A 21,347-nucleotide genomic window follows, 5' to 3' on the forward strand; every position below is an offset into this window, starting at 1 on the left:
GGGATGATCCATCATGAAGACATAACCATAATAAACATCTACGCACCCAATGACAGGGCTCCAAAATACATAAAACAAACTCTAACAACACTGAAAAGAAAAATTGATTAGTTCCACAATAATAGTAGGAGACTTCAACACACCAAATTGATCTTTTACTGGCTTTTTTTTTCTCCTTGCACTTATTATCTAAATATATTCTGTTTTACTTGTTCACTACCTGTCTCCTTTCCCTAGCTCCAAAGGGAAGAGATTTTTCTATTTTTCATCACTGATATATGTCCAGAGCATAGAACAGTGTCTAGCATACAACAGTGATCAATCTTTATTCAATGAATGAAAGAATGAATAAACGGCATTATTGTGCATAGCGGTTAAAAGCTTGGACTCTGAAGGCAGAAGACCTGAATCAAATTCCAACCCCGTAACTTTATAGTTGTGTGACCCTGTGCAAATTACTCAGCCTCCCCAAATCTTAGTTTCCTCATGTATAAAACAGTGATGATGGTATCAATCTTATAGGATGGTTTCAAAGATTAGAATAATGTAGGTTAAGTACAGTGCCTAGTAAATAATAAATGTTCAATAAATGTTTGCTATTACGATGATAATGAACATTCCTAACTTCCAAAATGCCTCGCTGATTTATGACATCATTTCTAGTATCCATTTTTTCAAGAAAAAGTAGTTACTTGTAAAAATCTTGAATTCTTCACATACCAGTTTAAAACAAAATCAACATTAGTATGGGTCAAATCTTGTCCTAGGCAAGATTCTATTCTTTGTTGTAGATTATGTAAAGAGAGATGGGGAGTTATCAGTGACTATTTAACCTTACTAGATTTTTTTTTTTGTTTAAGTGCTATATAAATTGCATAAAATGCCACATTTATCACAATGTTAATTTATACTATACAACCAGAACTGCCTCTTGGTGCTTGTTTCATAAAACCACACAAGAAAAGGATAAGTTTAGGGCCAGATCAGTGGAATGCTATACTACTAATTCTAAGACTATCTTTTACAATTTTTCAACTCTATCAGCATTTCCCAAATTAGATTCCCCATTTGCTGAGAGGCCCAACATGCCCACCTGAAGTTCATAAGAAACTGCAGTGGCAGACAATCCTGACTCAGACCAACTACAACATATCAGATGTTGAATTAGGGGCTTCAAGAAGTATATAAACATTAAAAAAACAAAAAGTCTTTGCCCTCAAGACTTTATTGTTTAATAGCAAAATAAGAGCAGGGAATTATAGTTTGCAAACTAAGCACTAAACCTGACACCATTACTTATTAGCAATGGTACTTAAAGGCTTTTTTCCTCACCTATAAAACAGGATAGTACTTATCATGTAGAAATCTTGTGAAAATTCAATAAAACGAATATTTGCAGAAATAATCTATACTGTAAACTGTACTGCAGCACACAAATTACCAAAAAAAACCAGACAACATAAAAGGATTTTTAAAACAAAAACCCGCAATCCCACAACTAACCCAATCATATTCATGTTTTGTTTATTCCCTTCAAGTCCTTGTCTTCACATAATTTTTTTTTATAAAGTTGTAATCATGTACACTTGGGTGAAGACAGTATACCAAAAAAACTCATTGCTGTCAAGTCAATTCTGACTCATAGTGACCCTACAGGACAGAGTAGAACTGCCCCACAGGGTTTCCAAGGAGCAGCTGGCGGATTCAAACTGCAGACCTTGGTGGTTAGCAGCCGAGCTCTTAACTACTGCGCCACCAGGGCTCTGAAGACAGTATAGCATGCCTTTTCTGGAGTCAGATGGCCCAGGTTCAAATACTAGCTCCTGAATTTACTAGCTCTATGACCCTGGGCAAAGTTCTTAAAAATCTTTTATCTGTTTTCTCATCTATAACATGGGGATAATAACAGTATGTACGCCATATCCAATAGGCTCAAGCATAACGATTGTAATGGATGGCACAGGACTGGGCAGTGTTTTGTTCTGTTGTAAACAGGGTCATTATGAGTCAGAATCGACTCAAGGGCACCTAACAACAAGATGTCATAGGCAGGTGTGAAGAAGAAATAAGTTAATGTAAACCACTAAATACAGTGTTTGGCACATGGCAAATTCAATAAATGCTAGTTAGCTTAAAAAAAGACCAAAACTTGGTACTCTGCTGTTATGGATTGAATTGTGTCCCCCAAAAATACATGCTGTAATTTCTAACGTCTATACCTGTGGTTATAATCCCATTTGGGAATGGGTTGACTTTGTTATACTAATGAGGAAGGATTAGTGTAGGATGTATCTTGAGTCAATCTCTTTTAAAATATAAAAGAGATTAAACAAGCAAGAGAGAAGTAAGCAGAGCCAGGGTAAGACAGATGCCAAGACACATGGAGAACAGAAGCTGAAGTGACAAGGGCCTTCCTCCAGAGCAGACACAGAAAGCCCTTCCCTAAAGGCCCAGCACTCTGAATTCAGACTTCTAGGCCTCCTACTGTGAGAAAATAAATTTGTTAAAGCCAATCACTTGCATTTCTGTTATAGCAGCACTAGGTCACTAAGACACCGGCTTTTTAAAAACTTAATATTATATCATAAACCAAAAGTACACTATTATTTAAAGTATCATAAGAAGGAGTCTTTTTAAAAAGACACTAGGGTACTTTACATATGTTGTTCTTCAAATTAATCTCCCTACTGTCTCTTTGTCTTGATATTTTATAATGTACAACAGAATCCATCTATTGCCTCATACTTCCAGTAGAGGTCTCCATCTAAAAAATAATGTACCAGACTGAAAGCTTTAAATTAGTATCTCTGGATTATTAAAAAAAGAAACAAAAAAACTAACTAGTGGCCAGCTTTATCAAATATGTAAATTTTAAGTTTTCAAAGCAAAGTATTTAAAAAAGGAATATCTGTAGTAAAACTGATTTTCCCCCAGTGATTATTATATGTTTCTCAGCAGGTTCTCCAATCACACTCACTTGTCTTCTAAACACAATCCTTTGGATAAAAATCGGAAAGAGATAAAACTATGGATACAAATAATAAACCAAATGCAAATTTATCACCTCTACTGGCCAACAATTTAATACCTATGCCTCACAGGTGGTATAAGTCAGTAGAATCATTTCAACACAAAAGTGAAGGTCACATTTTAAAGTAGCTAAAAAATCTCTGACAATCTTCTAAATGTATTCCTTTTAAAACAGAATCGAACGGCTAATGTAATAAAGGCAGCTCTGAATTGGCTTCTACTTTTCCTTTCCATCACTCAGTGACAGTGATCTCAGGCAAGTCGATTAACTTTATGCAGGCCTGAGTTGCCTTTTTAGTAACATAATACCTAGCCTACTAGAAAGCAGGCAGCTGGACCACTTTCTTAAAATCCCTTCTAGTTATAAGAATGATGATGGTATGAATTAATTTATTTAGTAACCATATCCAATTGCAGCTAACTGCATAATTTTCACTCCCATCTTTAGAAATCTAAATTTTCAGGATAACAGCGCAAACAGTTAAGCACTTGGCTACTAACCAAAAGGTTGATGGTTTGAATCCATCCAGAGGCTTCTTGGAAGAAAGGCCTGGTGATCTACTTTGGAAAGGTCACAGCCACTGAAAACCCTATGCACAGTTCTACCCTAACACACATGGGTCACCATGAGTTTGAACTGACTCCACGGCCAACTGGTTTGGTTTTGGTCATAAAAAGAAGGATGTTCCAAGACAACTTTCAAGCTATCAAGATTTTTTAATACTCAAATAATGTCTAATTCTGAGGATCAAATATACAATGTAAAACCATAACATATTTGATTCAGCAGTGATGGATTTGAATGGATTCAATCAAACAAGCATGTAAGATTTCTGACTGTGACTAAAGTATGAATTTGTTTTTCTCCTCCACAGGGTAGAAAATCTATAAAGAAGACTTTTAAGCTAACACAACTACCTCTCACTTTGAGAATATAAAATTCAAGGAATGATTTAAATCATGGTTTGCATTTGTCTTAATAATATTAAAATCAGGTAATGATTTAAATTATTACCTTGTTTTTGTATAACAAGTGATGCAATAGCTGGCAAAGAATGAAATAGTAAAAGAGTTCCCAGCAGACAGACGGGACAGGAAAGGTAATCTTCTTCCAGAGTTACCATTTATCATTGTGGCTGATTTTTATTTATATGTTAAATTCCTAGAACATGAGAAACATTCACATTCAAATATATATGCCCCAAAAAGGATCTTTAAAAATTTTAAATTCAGTATTAGCTCCCCTCTTTCAGTTAGGATAATAAGGAAGTATCTACAGACTAAAAAAAAAAGAACCAAACTCTAATAGATAAAACATAAGAAGGACATAACTAAATCTGACTCCTAAGTCTGACAACATTGCTTATTCAATAAAGGGACATAGGAATACTCTCATGCACCACAGAACTATTATAATTAAAGTTAGTAAAACATATAGGGAGTTAAGATATTGCATTAAGAAAACATAGCAGGCAGTATCTTACTCAATGAGAAAATGATAGAGGCATAAAACTAAAGTCACTGTCAAGTCGAGGAAAGGATGTCTCCTCTCCCATCCCCCATCTTTCCTTATATGGAGGTACTGTACAGAGGAACTGGTCAATACAAATGGACAAAAGAGAATAATAAGAGATATTGGCCAATGCAATTAGACAAAAGAAAATAATCAGAAGCATAAAAATTAGAATAGAGGTAAAACTTGTTATTTGCAGATGATAAGCTAGTATAGTGTATCTGGCTAATTTTAAAAGATAAAACTAATACAAGTACTAAAATAATTGAGTAAGGCAGCAAAACATAAATATAAAATAAATCAACAGCTATCATATAAACAAATAACCAATTAGAAGACTCAACAGAAGAGAAAACCACTTTTGTAATAAAAATTCTGTTGCCCTCGAGATCCAAACTGCTGACCTTTTGGTTAGCAGTCGAGCTCTTAACCACTGCGCCACCAGGGGTCCACATTTGTAATAGCAACAAAAAAGATAATATAATTAATAATAAACTTAACAAGAAATGTTCAAAATTTATATAAAGAAAATTTTAGACTCTTGAGAGACACAAAGTGATTTGAACAAATGAAAAACATCCCGTGTTCTCAGATAGGACAACTCAGTATCAAGATGTCAGTTCTCTTACAAGTAATTTACAAACTTAAACTTAAAACAATCTCCATAAAAAGACAACAAGCTTCTTTTCTGGAAATAAAACAAACTGACACTAAAGTGCATATGGAAAAGCAAACATAAAAGAATACTCAAGAAAAAACCCTGTTAAAAAAAGAACAATCAGAATGATGCTACCAAATATTAAAACATGCTATAAAGCCTCAATAATTAAATAATAGTGAGCTACCATTTCTCACCCTTCAGTTGGTAAAACTTTATTAAAAAGCTTGACAACACGCAGCAAGGCTATGTGGGGAACAGGCATTTTCATACAGTGCTGGTGAGAAAACAAAATGGCTCCCCCATACAAAGGAGAAGCTGGCACTATTTAACAAAACTACATATACATTTATTCTCTGACAGTTGGGTAAACCTCCACTTTAGTAATTTACTCTGAAGAGACATCTTCAACAATTTGAAATAGGTTTGTGTAAGGTTAATTAGATTTACATAAAATTACTGATTATGACATTATTTGCAACTGTAAAATATTGGAAATAACCTAAGTGCCATCATATAGGGGGCTGGTTGAATAAACTAGGATACATCCACACAATAGAATACTAGGCAGATATAAAAAAAGAATGAGAACGATCTCTATATAAACTAATTTAAAGTGATTTTCAAGATACAGTGGAGCCCTGGTGGCACAGTGATTAAGACCTCAGCTGCTAACCACGAGGTCTGCAGTTCTAATCCACCAGCTGCTCCTTGGACACCCTATGGAGCAGTTCTACTCTGTCCTGTAGGGTCGCTATGAGTCAGAATCGACTCAAAAGCAAAGGGTTTGGGTTTTTTTGTTTTTTTCAAGACACACAGTTAACTGAAAAAAGGCAAAGTACAAAAAAAGTATGCTTTCTTCAATGTAAGAAGTGGAAGAAAAAAATACATATATATACACATTTGGTAATTTTTACAAAAAGAAATACAGGAAGAATAACCAGAAACTAAGAAAACTGGTTTCCAACAGAGCATGGATGGGAATGGGGTGGAAAAGACAGGGAAGTGAGTGACTCCCAAGTATATCTTTTTTTAGAATCTTATTATTTTACATATTCATAAATAAAATTAAACGAACAAGGATGACAGAAAATAACAAAAATGAATACAAATAAAAAATATGACGCTTACTGTACAGGCATACCTCATTTTATTGTGCTTTGCTTTACTGTGTTTTGCAGATACTGTTCTTTACAAATTGAAGGTTTGTGGCAACCCTGCACTGAGCAAGTCTACGGGCGTGATTTTTCCAACAGCATGGCACTTTGCAACTCTGTGTCACATTTTGGTAATTCTTGTAATATTTCAGACTTTTCCAATTATTATTATATCTATTATGGTGATCTGTGATCAGTGATCTTTGATGTGACTATTGTAACTGTTTGGGGGCACCATGAACCATAACCACATAAGACAGCGAATCTAACAGATAAATGTCATATGTGTTCTGACTGCTCCACCACCTACCGGCCGTTTCCTCATCTCTCTCCCTATCCTTGGGCATCTTTTTTCCCAACAATATTGAAATTAGGCCAGTTAATAACTCTACAGTGGTTTCTATGTGTTCACTTTAAATCAAAAACTAGAAATGATTAAGCTTAGTGAGGAAGGCATGTTGAAAGCCCAGACAGGCCAAAAGCTAGGCCTCTTGCACCAAACAGTTAGCAAAGTCGTGAATGCAAAGGAAAAGTTCTTGAAGGAAATCAAAAGTGCTAATCCAGTGAACATGCGAATTATAAGAAGCGGAACAGCTTTATTGCTAATATGGAGGAAGTTTTAGTGGTCTGGATAAAAGATCAAACTAGCCATAACATTCCCTTAAGCCAAAGCCTAATCCAGAGGAAGGCCTTAATATCTTCAATTCTATGAAGGCTGGGAAAGGTGAGGAAGTTGCAGAAGAAAAGTTTGAAGTTAGCAGAGGTTGGTTCAGGAGGTTTAAGGAAAGAAGCCATCTTCATAACATAAAAGTGCAAGGTGAAGCAGCAAGTGCTGATGTAGAAAAACTGCAGCAAGTTATCCAGAAGATCTAGCTAAGGTAACTGATGAAGGTGGCTACACTAAACAACAGATTTTCAGTGCAGATGAAACAGCCTTATATTGAAAGAAGATGCCACCTAGGACTTTCATAGCTAGAGAGAAGTCAATGCCTGGCTTCAAAGCTTCAAAGGACAGGCTGACTCTTGTTAGGGACTAATGCAGTTGGTGACTTTAAGCTGAAGCCAGTGATCATTTACCATTCCGAAAATTCCCAGGGCCCTTAAGAATTATGCTAAATCTACTCTGCCTGTGCTCTACAAATGGAACAACAAAGGCTGGATGACAGCACATCTGTTTACAACATGGTTTACCGAATATTTTAAGCCCACTGTTGAGTCCTACTGCTCAAAAAAAAAGATTCCTTTCAAAATATTACTGCTCACTGACAAATGTACCTGGTCACCCAAGAGCTCTGATGGAGACGTACAATGAGATTAATGTTGTTTTGATGCATACTAACACAATATTCATTCTGTAGCCAGTGGATCAAGGAGTAATTTCAATTTTCAAGTCTTATTATTTAAGAAATACGTTTCATAAGGCTACAGCTGCCATAGATAGTGATTCCTCTGATGGATCTGGGCAAAGTAAACTGACAACTTTCTGGAAAGGATTCACCATTCTAGATGCCACTACAGCATTTGTGATTCATGGGAGGAGGTCAAAATATCAACATTAACAGGAATTTGGAAGAAGTTGATTCCAACCCTCACGGATGACTTTAAGTGGTTCAAGACTTCAGTGGTAGAAGTAACTGCAGATGTGGAAATAGCAAGAGAACTAGAATTAGAAGTAGAGCCTGAAGATGTGGCTGAATTGCTGCAATCTCATGATAAAACTTTAATGGATGAGGAGCTGCTTCTTATGGATGAGTAAAGAAAGTGGTTTCTTGAGACAGAATCTGTTCCTGGTGAAGATGCCGTGAACATTATTGAAATGACAACAAAGAATGTAGAATATTACATAAACTTAGTTGATAAAGCAGCAGCAGGATTTGAGAGGACTGACTCCAATTCTGAAAGAAGTTCTACTGTGGGTAAAATGCTATCAAACAGCATCGCATGCTACAGAGAAATCGTCCATGAAAGGAAAAGAGTCAATCGATGCAGCAAACTTCACTGTTGCCTTATTTTAAGAAACTGTCACAGCCACCCCAACCTTCAGCAACCACTACCCTGACTGGTCAGCAGCCATCAACATCAAGGCAAGACCCTTCACCAGCAAAAAGATTATGACTTGCTGAAGACTCAGATGATAATCAGCCTTTTTTAGCAGTAAAGTATTTTTTAATCAAGGTATATATGTTTTTTGTTTTTTTTTTAGACATAATGCTACTGCACACTTAACAGACTAAATTTGGGTAAAAATAACTTTTACATGCACTGGGAAACCAAAAAGTTCTTGTGACTCGCTTTATTGCAGTATTTGCTTTATTGCAGTGGTCTGGAACCGAACCGGCGATATCTCCGAGGTATGCTTGTATTCAAACAAGTAACAAGTACCCAGAAAAAAAAAATGAATCCAAGCATGGTGAATTCTGAACACAATACTTTATATCCTCAGTCTAAACACAAAAAGAACTGCAAACAAATCTTTAACTCTACTTGGTAGGTTTATTGTTTATAGTGGTATACATGCTATTCTATGCATACTGTAGAACTGAGAAGATGAGTTAATATACTGTTGCTGGGACCTACAGTTCTCACTGTGGGGAGAAGGGAGACGCATGGAGTGGAAGAAATGAGGAAGAAACTATGGTGTGGACTGTAATTAGAGGTGTCGGTATAGTCTCGTGATTTTCAAAATACATATTTTTATATATTTATATATAAATATATATTTATATATATTTCCTAACTTCAAAACTTGAAAGAGCCTAGAAGCAAAGATATCCCAGTGGCAATGAGCACACTTACTAAGCAGATCTTGGTTTCTAAATACCACTCCACACTAAAAGGAATCAAGACTCCTTGGAAAAACAGCTGATACTAGAGTTGGGTAAGCAAAATATAAGTTGATCCTGGAGATCTTATTGTGTAGAAAGTAGGAAGAGCTCAAAAATGATGGGAATATGTTAAAAGAACACAAGAGCTGGCAAGGGCTGCCATTGGTCAAATTTGGGACAACCTGAATAGCAAAATGCGTAACAGTGATTTTAACCCACTGTATAAAATAAAAATCTAATAAGTAAATAAACAAGAATAAAAATATTTTTCTTACCACAGATTGCCAACTAATAAATGGAAAAGGAATTACAGAGTTAAAAAATAAGCATCTTATACCCATCATAGTAATAACTGATTCAGGCAAAAACCATTAATGGACATTAAAACTACTGGGTAAAAGTCTGATGGTGAACAAGATATTTACAGTCTCGAAGTATGTCCCCACAGGTTATTTATTAATTACAATGAGAAAATAGTAATAACTTTACAGGGGAGAAACCTGGAGGATACCATCTTAAATTAACCAAAGTTAACATCAGCAATAATGGGACAAAGTGACATCATGCACCTGTCAAAACTGCCTACCCCAAATCTAATACTGAAAAAATATCAGACAAATCCAAATTCTATACTACATTTCGCATACACTGTTCAAAACAGGTAATGCCATGGAAGATAGAGAAAGGCTGAAGAACTAGAGATATGACAACTAAGTTGCAGTATAAGATCCGTGATTCTATTGTGGGAGATGGTGTAAGACTGCCATAAAAGATATTTTTGAGACAACTGGCAAAATTTGAATAAGATATATATATTAAGTAGATAGATAGGCAAAAAAAATTTAACAATTTTTAAAGAGGAAAATATGGCAAGAAAAGAAAACATGATAGGATCATGTCATGGTTTGAATTATGCCCCCCCCCCCAAATGTGTGTATCAGTTTGCCTGGGCCATGATTCCTGGTATTGTGTGATTTTCCTGTATGTTGTAAATCCTGCCTCTATGATGTTAATGAGGGAGGATGGGTGGCAGTTGTGTTAGTAAGGCAGGACTCAATCTGCAAGATTGGATTGTGTCCTGAGGCAATCTCTTGAGATATAAAAGAGAGAAGTGAGCAGAGACAGGGGGACCTCATACCACCAAGAAAGCAGTACCAGGAGCAGAGCACATCCTTTGGACCTGGGGTCCCTGCATGGAGAAGCTCCTACTCCAGGGGAACACTGATGAGAAAGCTGACAGAGAGAGAAAGCCTTCCCCTGGAGCTGATGCCCTGAATTTGGACTTTTAGCCTACTTTACTGTGAATAAATTTTTCTTTGTTAAAGCCATCCACTTGTGGTATTTCTGTTGTAGCAGCACTAGATGACTAAACAGATCATCAGCTCTCTCTAAACTAGGTTTTCCCAAAATCATCCAGATTTTTTACTACATGAATTAATACATTGGCAATGTGAGGCTTCCTGGAAAAACTACTCAGAAATTCAGAAGTGTGACTTTTTAATGGTGTAAACTAAAAAAAGATTATACCAAACCAGCACTTAAATACTCTTGAGAGACCACCTATTTGGAGGTACAGCCTGCTAAGGTTCTAACCACTGTTTATGAAGTGCTAAGTGGTCTGGTCTGAGTTCAAGTAAATTGAAAATTCACTTTATCTACGAACCATTAATGGAAAGTGTGATGAACCTGAGCAGTATTACCAACAATATAAAACTCAGCCCATCTCTAAAGTACTACAAGTTAGGTATTTTCTGCATAGGGCCCTTACTTCAAGTCTCCTGTTTGCCCCAATTTAACAAAAGAATATTCTGAGTTCATGTATGTTTATACTGACATTTCATTCATTTAAAATTGCTCACTGGGTTAAGAGAGGGACAGAAGTAAAATTTTATCCTAAAATACTTCATCATGAAATATGTTTATGATATAAAGATATAATAAACATCTTTGTACACACAGCAACTGACCACTGGACACTGTAAGAATTTACCAAGTACAACAGTAACAACTCAGAAAGCAAGACCAGAATTATAGATACTTGCTGTATTTTGTGAAAAGATGTATATCCAAACAACAGATTATTATACAGTCTTATTCCAATTCTGCTTCACAAAAAGCAACATTATACTTTAGCCTCATTATATGGTAATGAAAAAAAATCACTTACTGATAGAAACAAAAGCTAAACATACCTGGAACACGGAATATACGTGAAGTCACTTAGCAACTATGGAGAATGGAGATTATGTTTAAGACAAGGCTTTATAAAATGTAAAGCAGATTTATCACCAAGGGGGGAAACAGAGAGGTGGAGGTGGGAATACGCAATTTGAAAATATGTAAAATATACTTTCCTGACTGGCAATTATGGCTGACACTTAAGATTAGGAATTGGATAAAACCTACAGCCTATCTTTTTTAAAGAAGTAGCCCATATGCCCAGAAAGAAAAAAGTTTGACTGGTATAAATAATTTTTTTCTAAGATTTATTTTTTCTAAAATTAAATAACCGAAATTAGTTCTAAAATTTGAAATAATAAAAATAAAATCCTACATATGAAAGTGCTCTAGAAAAAGAAGGTAAAGTGCATTAAACAAAACAAGCTATTTTTAGTCTTGTAATCTTTAAAAAAAAATTACACAAGTTAACTTCCCTAAGCATTAATGGGATACAAAAACTCCTCATAAGTAGAAGAAGCATTCAATATTTCAATAAAACAAATGGTATTCTGGTGGGGAAGAATATTATAAAATCCTACACAGAAAAAAACGTAAATATTTTTTAAAAAATTCTCTAATTAGGAATAACTGAAGAAAAACTTATTTTAAATTAATTTTTTAAACCAAATTACATGAATATAGTTAGGATGAGTTAGAATTGTCAGTTCATTTACCACTTGTTTTTTCTTTAACTGAAGTGGAGCCCTTGTTATTTTCCCTGAGGCCCGCAGACAAAGTCTAGGGTGTGCCCAGGCTCTGCTTAGAGGTGACAGGTGCAGCTTGAGCAGGTGCCCCTAGACCAGATGTCACATAAAGGTTTTGTTCTAGATGCAGTCCTGGCCAACACGTTGATGCCAAGTTAAACCAGTTATATCAGCAACTAAATTGGTTTCATTACAATACTTAGATCAGCTGTTCTCAAACTTCAGTGTACTTAAGAATTACCTGGATACTGTTTTTAAAAATACAAAATTTCAGACTATTAATACCTGAAACCACTGATCAATCTAAGCATCACAAAAAGGGAACAACTAGACTTTATATGCCTCATGATACAATGAAAAGCACAGCACTACCAATTAAGTACGCCTAAAAAAATTGAACCTGAAAGTTATCAACGTTTAGATCTAACTATCACTTTTAAGGAAGTACAAGGCATAGAGGAACGACTTAATTGACAGACACTGTTGTTGCTGTTGTTAGTTGCCCATGAGTCCATTTCAAGGAAGCAATCAACCAAATCCAGAATGTGACACATTCTAATGGACAAATGACCCTTTACTTCAACAAACCAATGACATGGTGGGAAAAAGAAAAGGAAATTATTAGGAGACTAATGAGATAAAATACCCAAAACAACAAAAACAACAGGTTCTTCCTATAGTCCCACCACAAAATTCTACTTTGGAAAGACGAGTGGAACCCTGCAAACATTGACTTAGGTATTAATGGAACTATGGATCTATCATTTTTGGGCAACAATTCAGAATACGATAGCTACTCCTACATATTACCAAGAAATTTCAGTTCCAGCAGTAGGTTACTGCAATATACTTAGCCAACAGGGTATATATCTTATCAAAATGAATCAACCCTCAATTTACAACATAATGAATATGCAAAAATATCCAAGCACAAGTGAAATTTCTTTTAACTGTTTTGAAACAGAAAAATAGATGTTTGACTCTATTTTAAAAACAATTCTTGGAGAACTTAATGAAATTCACAGAAAACTAGAATGCTACTGTTATGGATTGAACTGTGTCCCCAAAATATGTGTTGAATATCTGGCCTTATACCTGTGGCTATGATCCTGTTTGGAAACAAGGTTTTTCTTCTGTTATGAGAACGAAGCCATACCAGTGTAGGGTGGGTCCTAAACCTAATCACATGTGACTTATAAAAGCAAAATAGACCAGAGACATACACGGGGAAGAAAGACACCATGTGAGGATCATATACAAGCAAAGAATTGCCAAGGATTGCTGGAAGTTACTATAAGCTGAAATAGACGAGAACCTCCCCCTAAGGCCACTCCCTAAATTCAGACTTCTAGCCTTCTGAACTGTGAGAAAATAAATTGCTGTTCTTTAAAGCCACCCACCTGTAGTATCTATGGCAGCTACTAGCAAACTATGCTACTGAGTTACAATTTGCTCTAAACCATGTCTTTATTCTAGGTCCCCTAAAAGTTTTATTTCCTAAGTGAATGCATAAAGAAATTTTTATGATAATTAATACTGATCACTGCTGTATACACATGCATTTTTGTCCACTTTGGAATAAACAGAATCAACCCACCTATTTCACTACCTCTTACCACTACTATAGATAACTGAACTAATCATGTTATTTATATTTGTTTTAAGTTTAAAAGCCAATATTTTTGCTTTTCATAAAAATTATAATTTCAATCTGTAAAATAATCTTTAATTCTAAACATCTCCATTTTTTCTTAACTCCAGTAAGTCTGGTCCTTAGACCAAACAGCTTTTCCCTAACACCAAAATTCATGATATGACTTCACAGTTTTTAAAGTCATAGAACTGACAGAACACAAATTTTTAGCAGGACTATCATCCCATTTCAACAAAAGCAAAAGCTATTCTACAAAACAATTTGATAAATGATTCTACCACAATTCTCTAGAAAGACTTTTAGACAAATTTAAAAAACAAAATTTTAAATACAAATACTCTGTTAAAAATAGAAGCACCTCGTAAGAATTATGGGCAACAGGGGGAAAAAGAGTTACTTGCCTTTCAAGAGCTGCTGATCCAATTAAGAATCTTAAATGAAAAGAACTGTCTTCTACAGACTAAATGAATCAATGAAATGAACTGCAAATTCTTCTGCTGTAAAGAATATCATGCCAATAAATGAACCACTACCTGAGACTTAAAATCTTTGTCATGTTCTTGTGTATTTTTGCCATTTGTCTTGTGTCACATTATAGTTTAAAGAGTGGGGGAAAATACTGTTATGCATCTACAATGGTATTTTCCCCAATTCTGGACCAACAAACATCACTTCTAAGTTTACAAGTTCAATTCTTCTACTAACACTTGGACTGCAATAACTGTTTACCTTCCTTTCCTGACAATGAACACGAGATGATTTTAAAGTCCCCTCTGTGAACAACTATTTTACAAGTATTATCAAAATAATTTTGGTAATAACAAATAACAGCTCCAATTTAAAATTATTTAAACCTATATCTACATACCTCTGTGTAAAGAAAAGGAGCCCTGGTGGCGCGGTGCTTAAAACGATTGACTGCTAACTGAAAAGTTGGCAATTCGAAACCACCAGCAGCTCTGCGGGAGAAAGACGTGGCAGTCTGCTTCCGTAGAGATTTACAGCCTTGGAAACCTTAGGGGTTGCTATGAGTCAAAATCAACTCGACAGCAGTGGTGGGTGGTGGGATATAAATAAAATATAATCACTTCTCATCTCATTTTCCCCATTGTTTTCATATTTGAAAATTTCTTCCTTAACTTTCATTTCTTCTATCTCAGAGTTCCCAAACAGTGCTCTGATGGTGGCAAGGGGAACGGATAATAGTGTTTCCCCAAATTTTCTAGAGATCCACAATGCATATTAATAAAATAAAGTCTCTAAGAAGTCCTGCATTCAGCTAATTCCAAGTTTAGTTTTGTTGCTCAAAGTCTACTGGCCTTTTTTCAAGGAAACATACTAACATTTCAGGAAAACCAGTTATTTCATAAAGCCTAACTTGGAAATTTCTACTCTAACTGATCCTGAATACTAAAAAGTGTAGTGATAATGGTGGTGGCAAATCAAAGAAACAGAGAAAGAGAGAATCTTCCCCCACTTCACACCTCCCTGTCCCATTATGTCCTGTAGTTGTCAATCAGACAAGACCCATTTCACCATTAAACTTTAGGAAGTTCTATACTACTCTAGAAAATGTCCAATAAGCAGCCTTCACAAAATAATAACAAAAACTCTAAATAATTTACCTAGCACATCTAAATTCCAAGGAATTAAAATTTTTGTTTTTTCTTCCTTTCCCATCTTCTTTCCATTTGGGAATGTAAAAGATCCATGGTATGATATACTTTTCTATCAAAGAAGTTACAGTGGATTTCACAAACAACTATGAAAACACTGAATCCACAACAGAGAAAAGGAAGGATTATAAAGGAGTGCTCCTATTCAGAAATAAATATTTTTAGTTAAAAGCTAAGGTCAAAAATTTAAATATAAAAAAGTATTTAAATAGATTCGTGAGTTACAGTTTTTAGTCTGTATCCTTAGTGAAATTCATAACTATCTATCTTGGAAAAAGTTATATTTATTTTAATATTAAATTAATTCTATTTGGGGGCAAATTTAAGCTGTTTTGTATTGGCACCAAAACGTGGTTTCTAGGACACAGCACTATCCTAGCTGAGCTTTGATCAGTCTTTCAAACTTTCTCCACTTTCTATTCCTGCTGTCAACAAGTCTGCATGCCCGTTAAAATGTAACAGAATAGCAGAAGACAAGAAAATCAGGTTTTGTTCAAAAGAAAAGGATACAGTTTATAATATTAAATTTAAAATATATACATATGAATAATTTACTCAGATACAGTTGTTCTGCTAGTCTCCATAGTACTTTTATTTTCCTTTCTTAAACAAGGAGAGCAATCTGTGTTTATCAGTTGTTTAGCAATTCACAAATTCAATGTCTTAATTTATTTACTTACAACAATTTCTGAAACTTAACCTCAAGTAATTCATAAAAGGCTTTCTCTTAAAATAACTGATCTACATGGTGGACAGTAACTACTGAACACATGAGTGTATTCAATCCATTTAACTGATTAATGTAAACGCCCTCTATTGGTATATATTAAAGGACAGTTCAAATCCACCCAGAGGCACTGCTGAAGAAAGGCCTGCTGATTCACTTCCAAAAGATCACAGCCATCGAAAACCCTGTGGAGCACAGTTCTACTCTGAAACATGGGGTTGCCATGAGTCAGAATCAACTCCAAGGCAACTGATTTGGGTTTTTTTCTTTTTGTCTTGTTTTGTTTTTTTAATCCACTAAGAAAAAAATAAATAAATTCACAATGCAACTGAAAATTTACTATGGTGGGTGGCAACTCTACAAGAAAATTTCTAACTACCCTAAAGGTTGTTGCCGTCTAGGCTGCCACTTCGCCACCACTCATATCCGCCCTATGCACAACAGGATCAGACCACTGTGACACATAGGGTTTTCACTGGCTAATTTTTGGATGCAGATTGCCAGGCCTTTTATCCTAGTCTGTCTTAGTCTAGAAGCTCTGCTGAAACATGCACAGCATCACAGCAAAACACAGAACTCCACTGACAGATGAGTAGAAGCTGGTTGCACCTAAGGTGCACAGGCTGGAAATCAACCCTGGGGCTCCTGCATGGAAGGTAAGAACTCTACCACTGAACCACCACTGCCTTCAACCTAAAGGTTGTTGTTGTTGTTGCTGTGGGCCATCGAATCATTCTGACTCATAGTGACCCCACAGGACAGAGCAGAACTGCCCCATAGGGTTTCCTAGGCTGTAAGCTTTAAGCGAGCAGATTGCCAGGTCTTTTCTCCTGAACCTAAAGGCAAGTATATTAAAAACAAACAAAAAAAAGTACTATAAGTTTCAGTGCCAGAACATCAGTAATAAATAGTTTTTTGTAAAATAAATTTTTAAATGTTTATTTCACTTCCTTTCCAAAACATCAAGCTTTATAATGTAAGCATCAATTTAACCTTGACTACAGCTGTACTATTGGTACTAGTCAAAAGTATTTGAGATATTTCCCTAAATCTTCAGAGCAAACCTTCAAATAAACTGAAATAAGATTAACTGTCCCCCTATCTTAGCCCCAAAACAGGAAGAAAAAAAAAAAAAATCTACTGAGTATATATGGAATACACTGGGCACAGACATACTTGGGCATAAATTTAACCATATGTAATTTCTAATCATATTTTAATTTCTTAAAACTATTTGTGACTAACAAACTGAATTCATAATAGACTTATTAAATATTACTGAACACATGTCCTGGACACAATTTTTTTGTCCAATTAATGAATGTCCTTAAAGCCATTTAATTATTTTACACTTTTATTTCTCCATCTACAAAATGTGGGAAATTATACCTTATCCTTTTATACGTACAGGGATATTCTAAACATTGAGGTATACATGCCAAGAAAGAAACTAAATGAAAATAAAGTATATAGACATCATAGATGACTAATATTCAATTTTTAAATAGAGTACATGTTTATCAGTTGGCACTTACATTTTTTAAATTAAATGCCAATGTTAAAACAAACAATCATCTGCATTTTTAATTTCACACTTGAAGAAATTTTTGAGGACAATCTATGAATGAGTAAACTTATGTTTTCATACAACCAAGCTAACTTTTGGCAGACCACTAAACTCAACTCTCTGTTTAATGACCTTGTACGTTTACATCAAAACAAACATAAAAATGCTAGAACATATACATGGCCAGCATATTAGTTTGCAATTCCTTATTTAAGTGTCTGGAATATTATGACAATATATCACAAAACACTAGGCTAACAGCCATTCATCCAATCAACAGTAAAATTACAGGGGGATGTGAGCAATATTAGACTTGCAGAGTCAATGGGAACTAACACATATTCTAATAGTAATCACAGTCTTACAATAGGTCAAATGAAAAAGCAGTTAACATTTAAAAAAAATTAATCCACCTGTGACTTATGAAACACACTGCATTATCTGCTCATCAGAAACTATGATACTCAATTTGATGAAGCAAATAGGTACCTTACAAAGTCACTTGATTACTATTTCTTACTATGAAAAGGCACTCCTATGGTTAAGTAACAGAATTGTTGTCAGAGCTTGGCATCCCGTCTGCCAGTTAAGAGTTTTCAGAGGGAGGTGTAAAACCCAGCATAATACATGTTCTCTAACTGTACAGTATTATACCACTAGGGAAAAATTCTTTCGATGTTGGTAGTACCCAATTTTTGACTAGCATATTTCTTTGTATTTCTTTACAAGCCATGCAAATTGTCACATGGTTTTATTTTCCAAAACAAATGCCTCAACTTTTTTCCTACTAGCCTAGCTACAACCCTACAAAAACAAACCTGGCAAGTGACATACGGAGGAAAAACACGTTTAGCTAGACATAGTCCAAAAAGTAGCTTCTGGTAAGAGCATAAAGCCCAAACTGATCTGAGGACAATGTAAATAGTTGTAAACAACCTTGAAATTATATAGTTAAAAATAGTACCTATAATCATAATCAATGGATGATATATCTCAAGATAAAAATTATAAGAGGAAAAACAATATTTATGATTAACTTTTGTAAAAAATTAAAAACTTACACATTTAATGGATTATACTAAAACCCTGCTGGCATGAATGTAAATTCTTTGAAAAATAGACATCTCATTAACCATATAAGGAATCCTGGTAGCACAGTGGTTAAAGGGCTCGGCTGCTAACCGAAAGGTTGGTGGTTCGAACTCACCAGCTTCTCACGGGAGAAGGATGTGGCAGTCTGCTTCTGTAAAGATTTACAGCCTTGGAAACCCTGTGGTGCACTTCTACTCTGTCCTATAGGGTTGCTCTGAGTTGGAATCGACTCGATAGCAGTGGGTTTTGGGTTTTATTAACCATATATATCATACAGTATCTTTTAAAGATTAAATTTTGATCAATTAATCAATCTAAAAATATCAACGAATGGTTCAAACTATCATAAAGACAGAACATTTATTTATTCCTCTCAATATTATAAATATACAATGGAAACAAGCATGCAGATGTCACCATAAGTATAAAATTCTATACTTTGTACCCCATTGCTCAATCAAGAGTTTTGGAGGTTAATTTTGTTTTAATCTATTCTTCTAAATTAGCCCTTTATTTAAAAACATACTCTGACACACATGTCATCACAGAAAAAATAGATGGCAATAAACCATATTTAATATTTCCAGTCTTCTGTATAATTCAATAACTACTCCACAAAGTTCTACAAACTCTTCAACTTCAAGCCTGAAGTCAATCTAAGCTAGCCAATAGAAAGTGCACCTGTGCAATTACTGCATTTCCTATTTCAGAATGCTGAACATAACACTTAATAACTGTGCATTTTGAGCAACAGTAAATGCAAAACTCGAATTATGTAGAAGTCACATTATAAAAAAGAAAGCCATGCTGTAACATCAGTATTAAAAAGCAATAAACACGAAGAGTATTATTTTAGTTTTAAATAACAACCACCATCTAAGAACTCTTTGTGGGTAAATAAACATTAAAAATAAAAGACGACCTCATAATAAATTGCAATATAAAAACATTCCTGGAAGAAAAAAATAAAACTACTAAATCACAAAATATATTATCTAAACTGTACCACACACCAACTGCGTAAGAAATTTACTTTGTCAAATAGGCAGTCAAAAAAAGAATGAAAGAAAATCCAAACCATACTATTCTACTTCAAAGTATCCCAAATTTTCCTGAAGATATAATCTACTCAAACATTTTTAAGTCACTCAAAAATCAATGAAAAATAATTTTAACAACAATCGTGGTCACCTAAGATACTACTATGTTAAGATATAAATATTCTATTTACAAACTATTCAATGACAGAGTACCACACAAGGTTTCATTTTTTAAAAATTCTAAAAGTCATACAAAGGTAAAGCAGTTTCCAAGACAAAAAAATTTCCCAAGGGATACAAAGTTTCATTAACTATCTTAACTCTTTTACTAAGCATCACCTTTCTGCCCCTCCGTGGATATCAAGCAATCAATAACAATGTCACGAAAGAATGTTTACCAAGATGGGAGGGGTGTCACCTGTAAAGATTTTGTATGAAAAATGTAAACAATCCTAAAATGGATGAGAAAACTTTCACCTTCCTACAATCCCACTTTTTACTGATATTCAATGTTTCTCAAATTGAAACTAATAGGTGATTAATTTCAACTGTATTGTGTGCAAGTTTTTTGGTAAAAAAAGAATCTCCCCCAAATCCCATTAAGTTCCTTATTTCCAGATACTGTGGAAGAGTCACTACTACTCACCGCAAGTAATACTGTTTTAAAGCAAAGGCAGCGTTAGAACAACTTCTGGGAAAGTTGAACTCTTCCACAATTTCTCCCCACTGATTCTTCTCAGAAACCTGTTAAAAACACGGGCACACTTGTCTGAAAGTGCACAATCCAAGAAAACCCTATCCTAACTATGAAATAAACACCCATTCTACAGAGATCTGTAGATACCTAAGGCATCAATGGGTATTTCGGATCGATCCGTAAGAGTTACTAAGCAAGAGATGCTTGAATCACTGTGTTTTCACCCGAGAGTCCTGTATTTAATAGCACTTGTTTTTGTTTGGGGGGGTGGTTTGGTGGGTTTGTTTTGTTTTTGAAGCCCGGACAATAACCAATCGCAAGTCCCTCTGTCGCCCCCTTTTAAATCTCAACGCGGTCCGTTTACACTTAAAAAAAAAAAAAAAAGTTCAAAAGGATCAATACTGTTCCGGACAGCGACGTCCGCGGGTTCTGGGGGGGCCGGGGCCGGGGCCGATTCCGATCCCTCTCCCAGATCTATCCATCTCCATAGGCCCTTTTTTGAGGCCTACAGCTTCTGCCTAGCCTTGAAGCCTAAGATGGCTATTTGGAGACAGGTCCTGGTTTCTTTTGTTAGCTGTATAAACCGAGGGCGACGGGGCCGAGGCTGTGCCCCCGGCTGCCGGGATCATTTCGCAGCCGATTATCGATGTTAAACCTGCCCGCGCTAATTTTGAGTTGCACGAAAACTGCTCTCAGAGTCAGTGTGTCTCTGTGTCTCCGCCTGTGCTAGAGCGGCAGCCGCGGCAGAGCTGACTCGCGAGCGGGCTGGCGCGGGCGCGGGGCGGGC

General features: G+C 35.3%; 1 protein-coding gene across 2 annotated transcripts in view; it reads right to left on the reverse strand.

Moving 5' to 3' along the window:
- Positions 1 to 21,347, reverse strand: part of ARID2 (AT-rich interaction domain 2) — a 218,639-nt gene that overhangs the window by 196,542 nt on the left and 750 nt on the right. For both annotated transcript variants that reach the window (XM_004384559.3, XM_023738838.1), the window contains exon 3: positions 20,510 to 20,607. In XM_004384559.3, the coding sequence (XP_004384616.1) occupies positions 20,510 to 20,607 (98 nt within the window). The remainder of the gene's footprint in view (positions 1 to 20,509; positions 20,608 to 21,347) is intronic.

This window comes from Trichechus manatus, unplaced genomic scaffold (assembly GCF_000243295.1).
Source record: "Trichechus manatus latirostris isolate Lorelei unplaced genomic scaffold, TriManLat1.0 scaffold00123, whole genome shotgun sequence".
In the NCBI taxonomy this organism is placed as follows: Eukaryota; Metazoa; Chordata; class Mammalia; order Sirenia; family Trichechidae; genus Trichechus; species Trichechus manatus.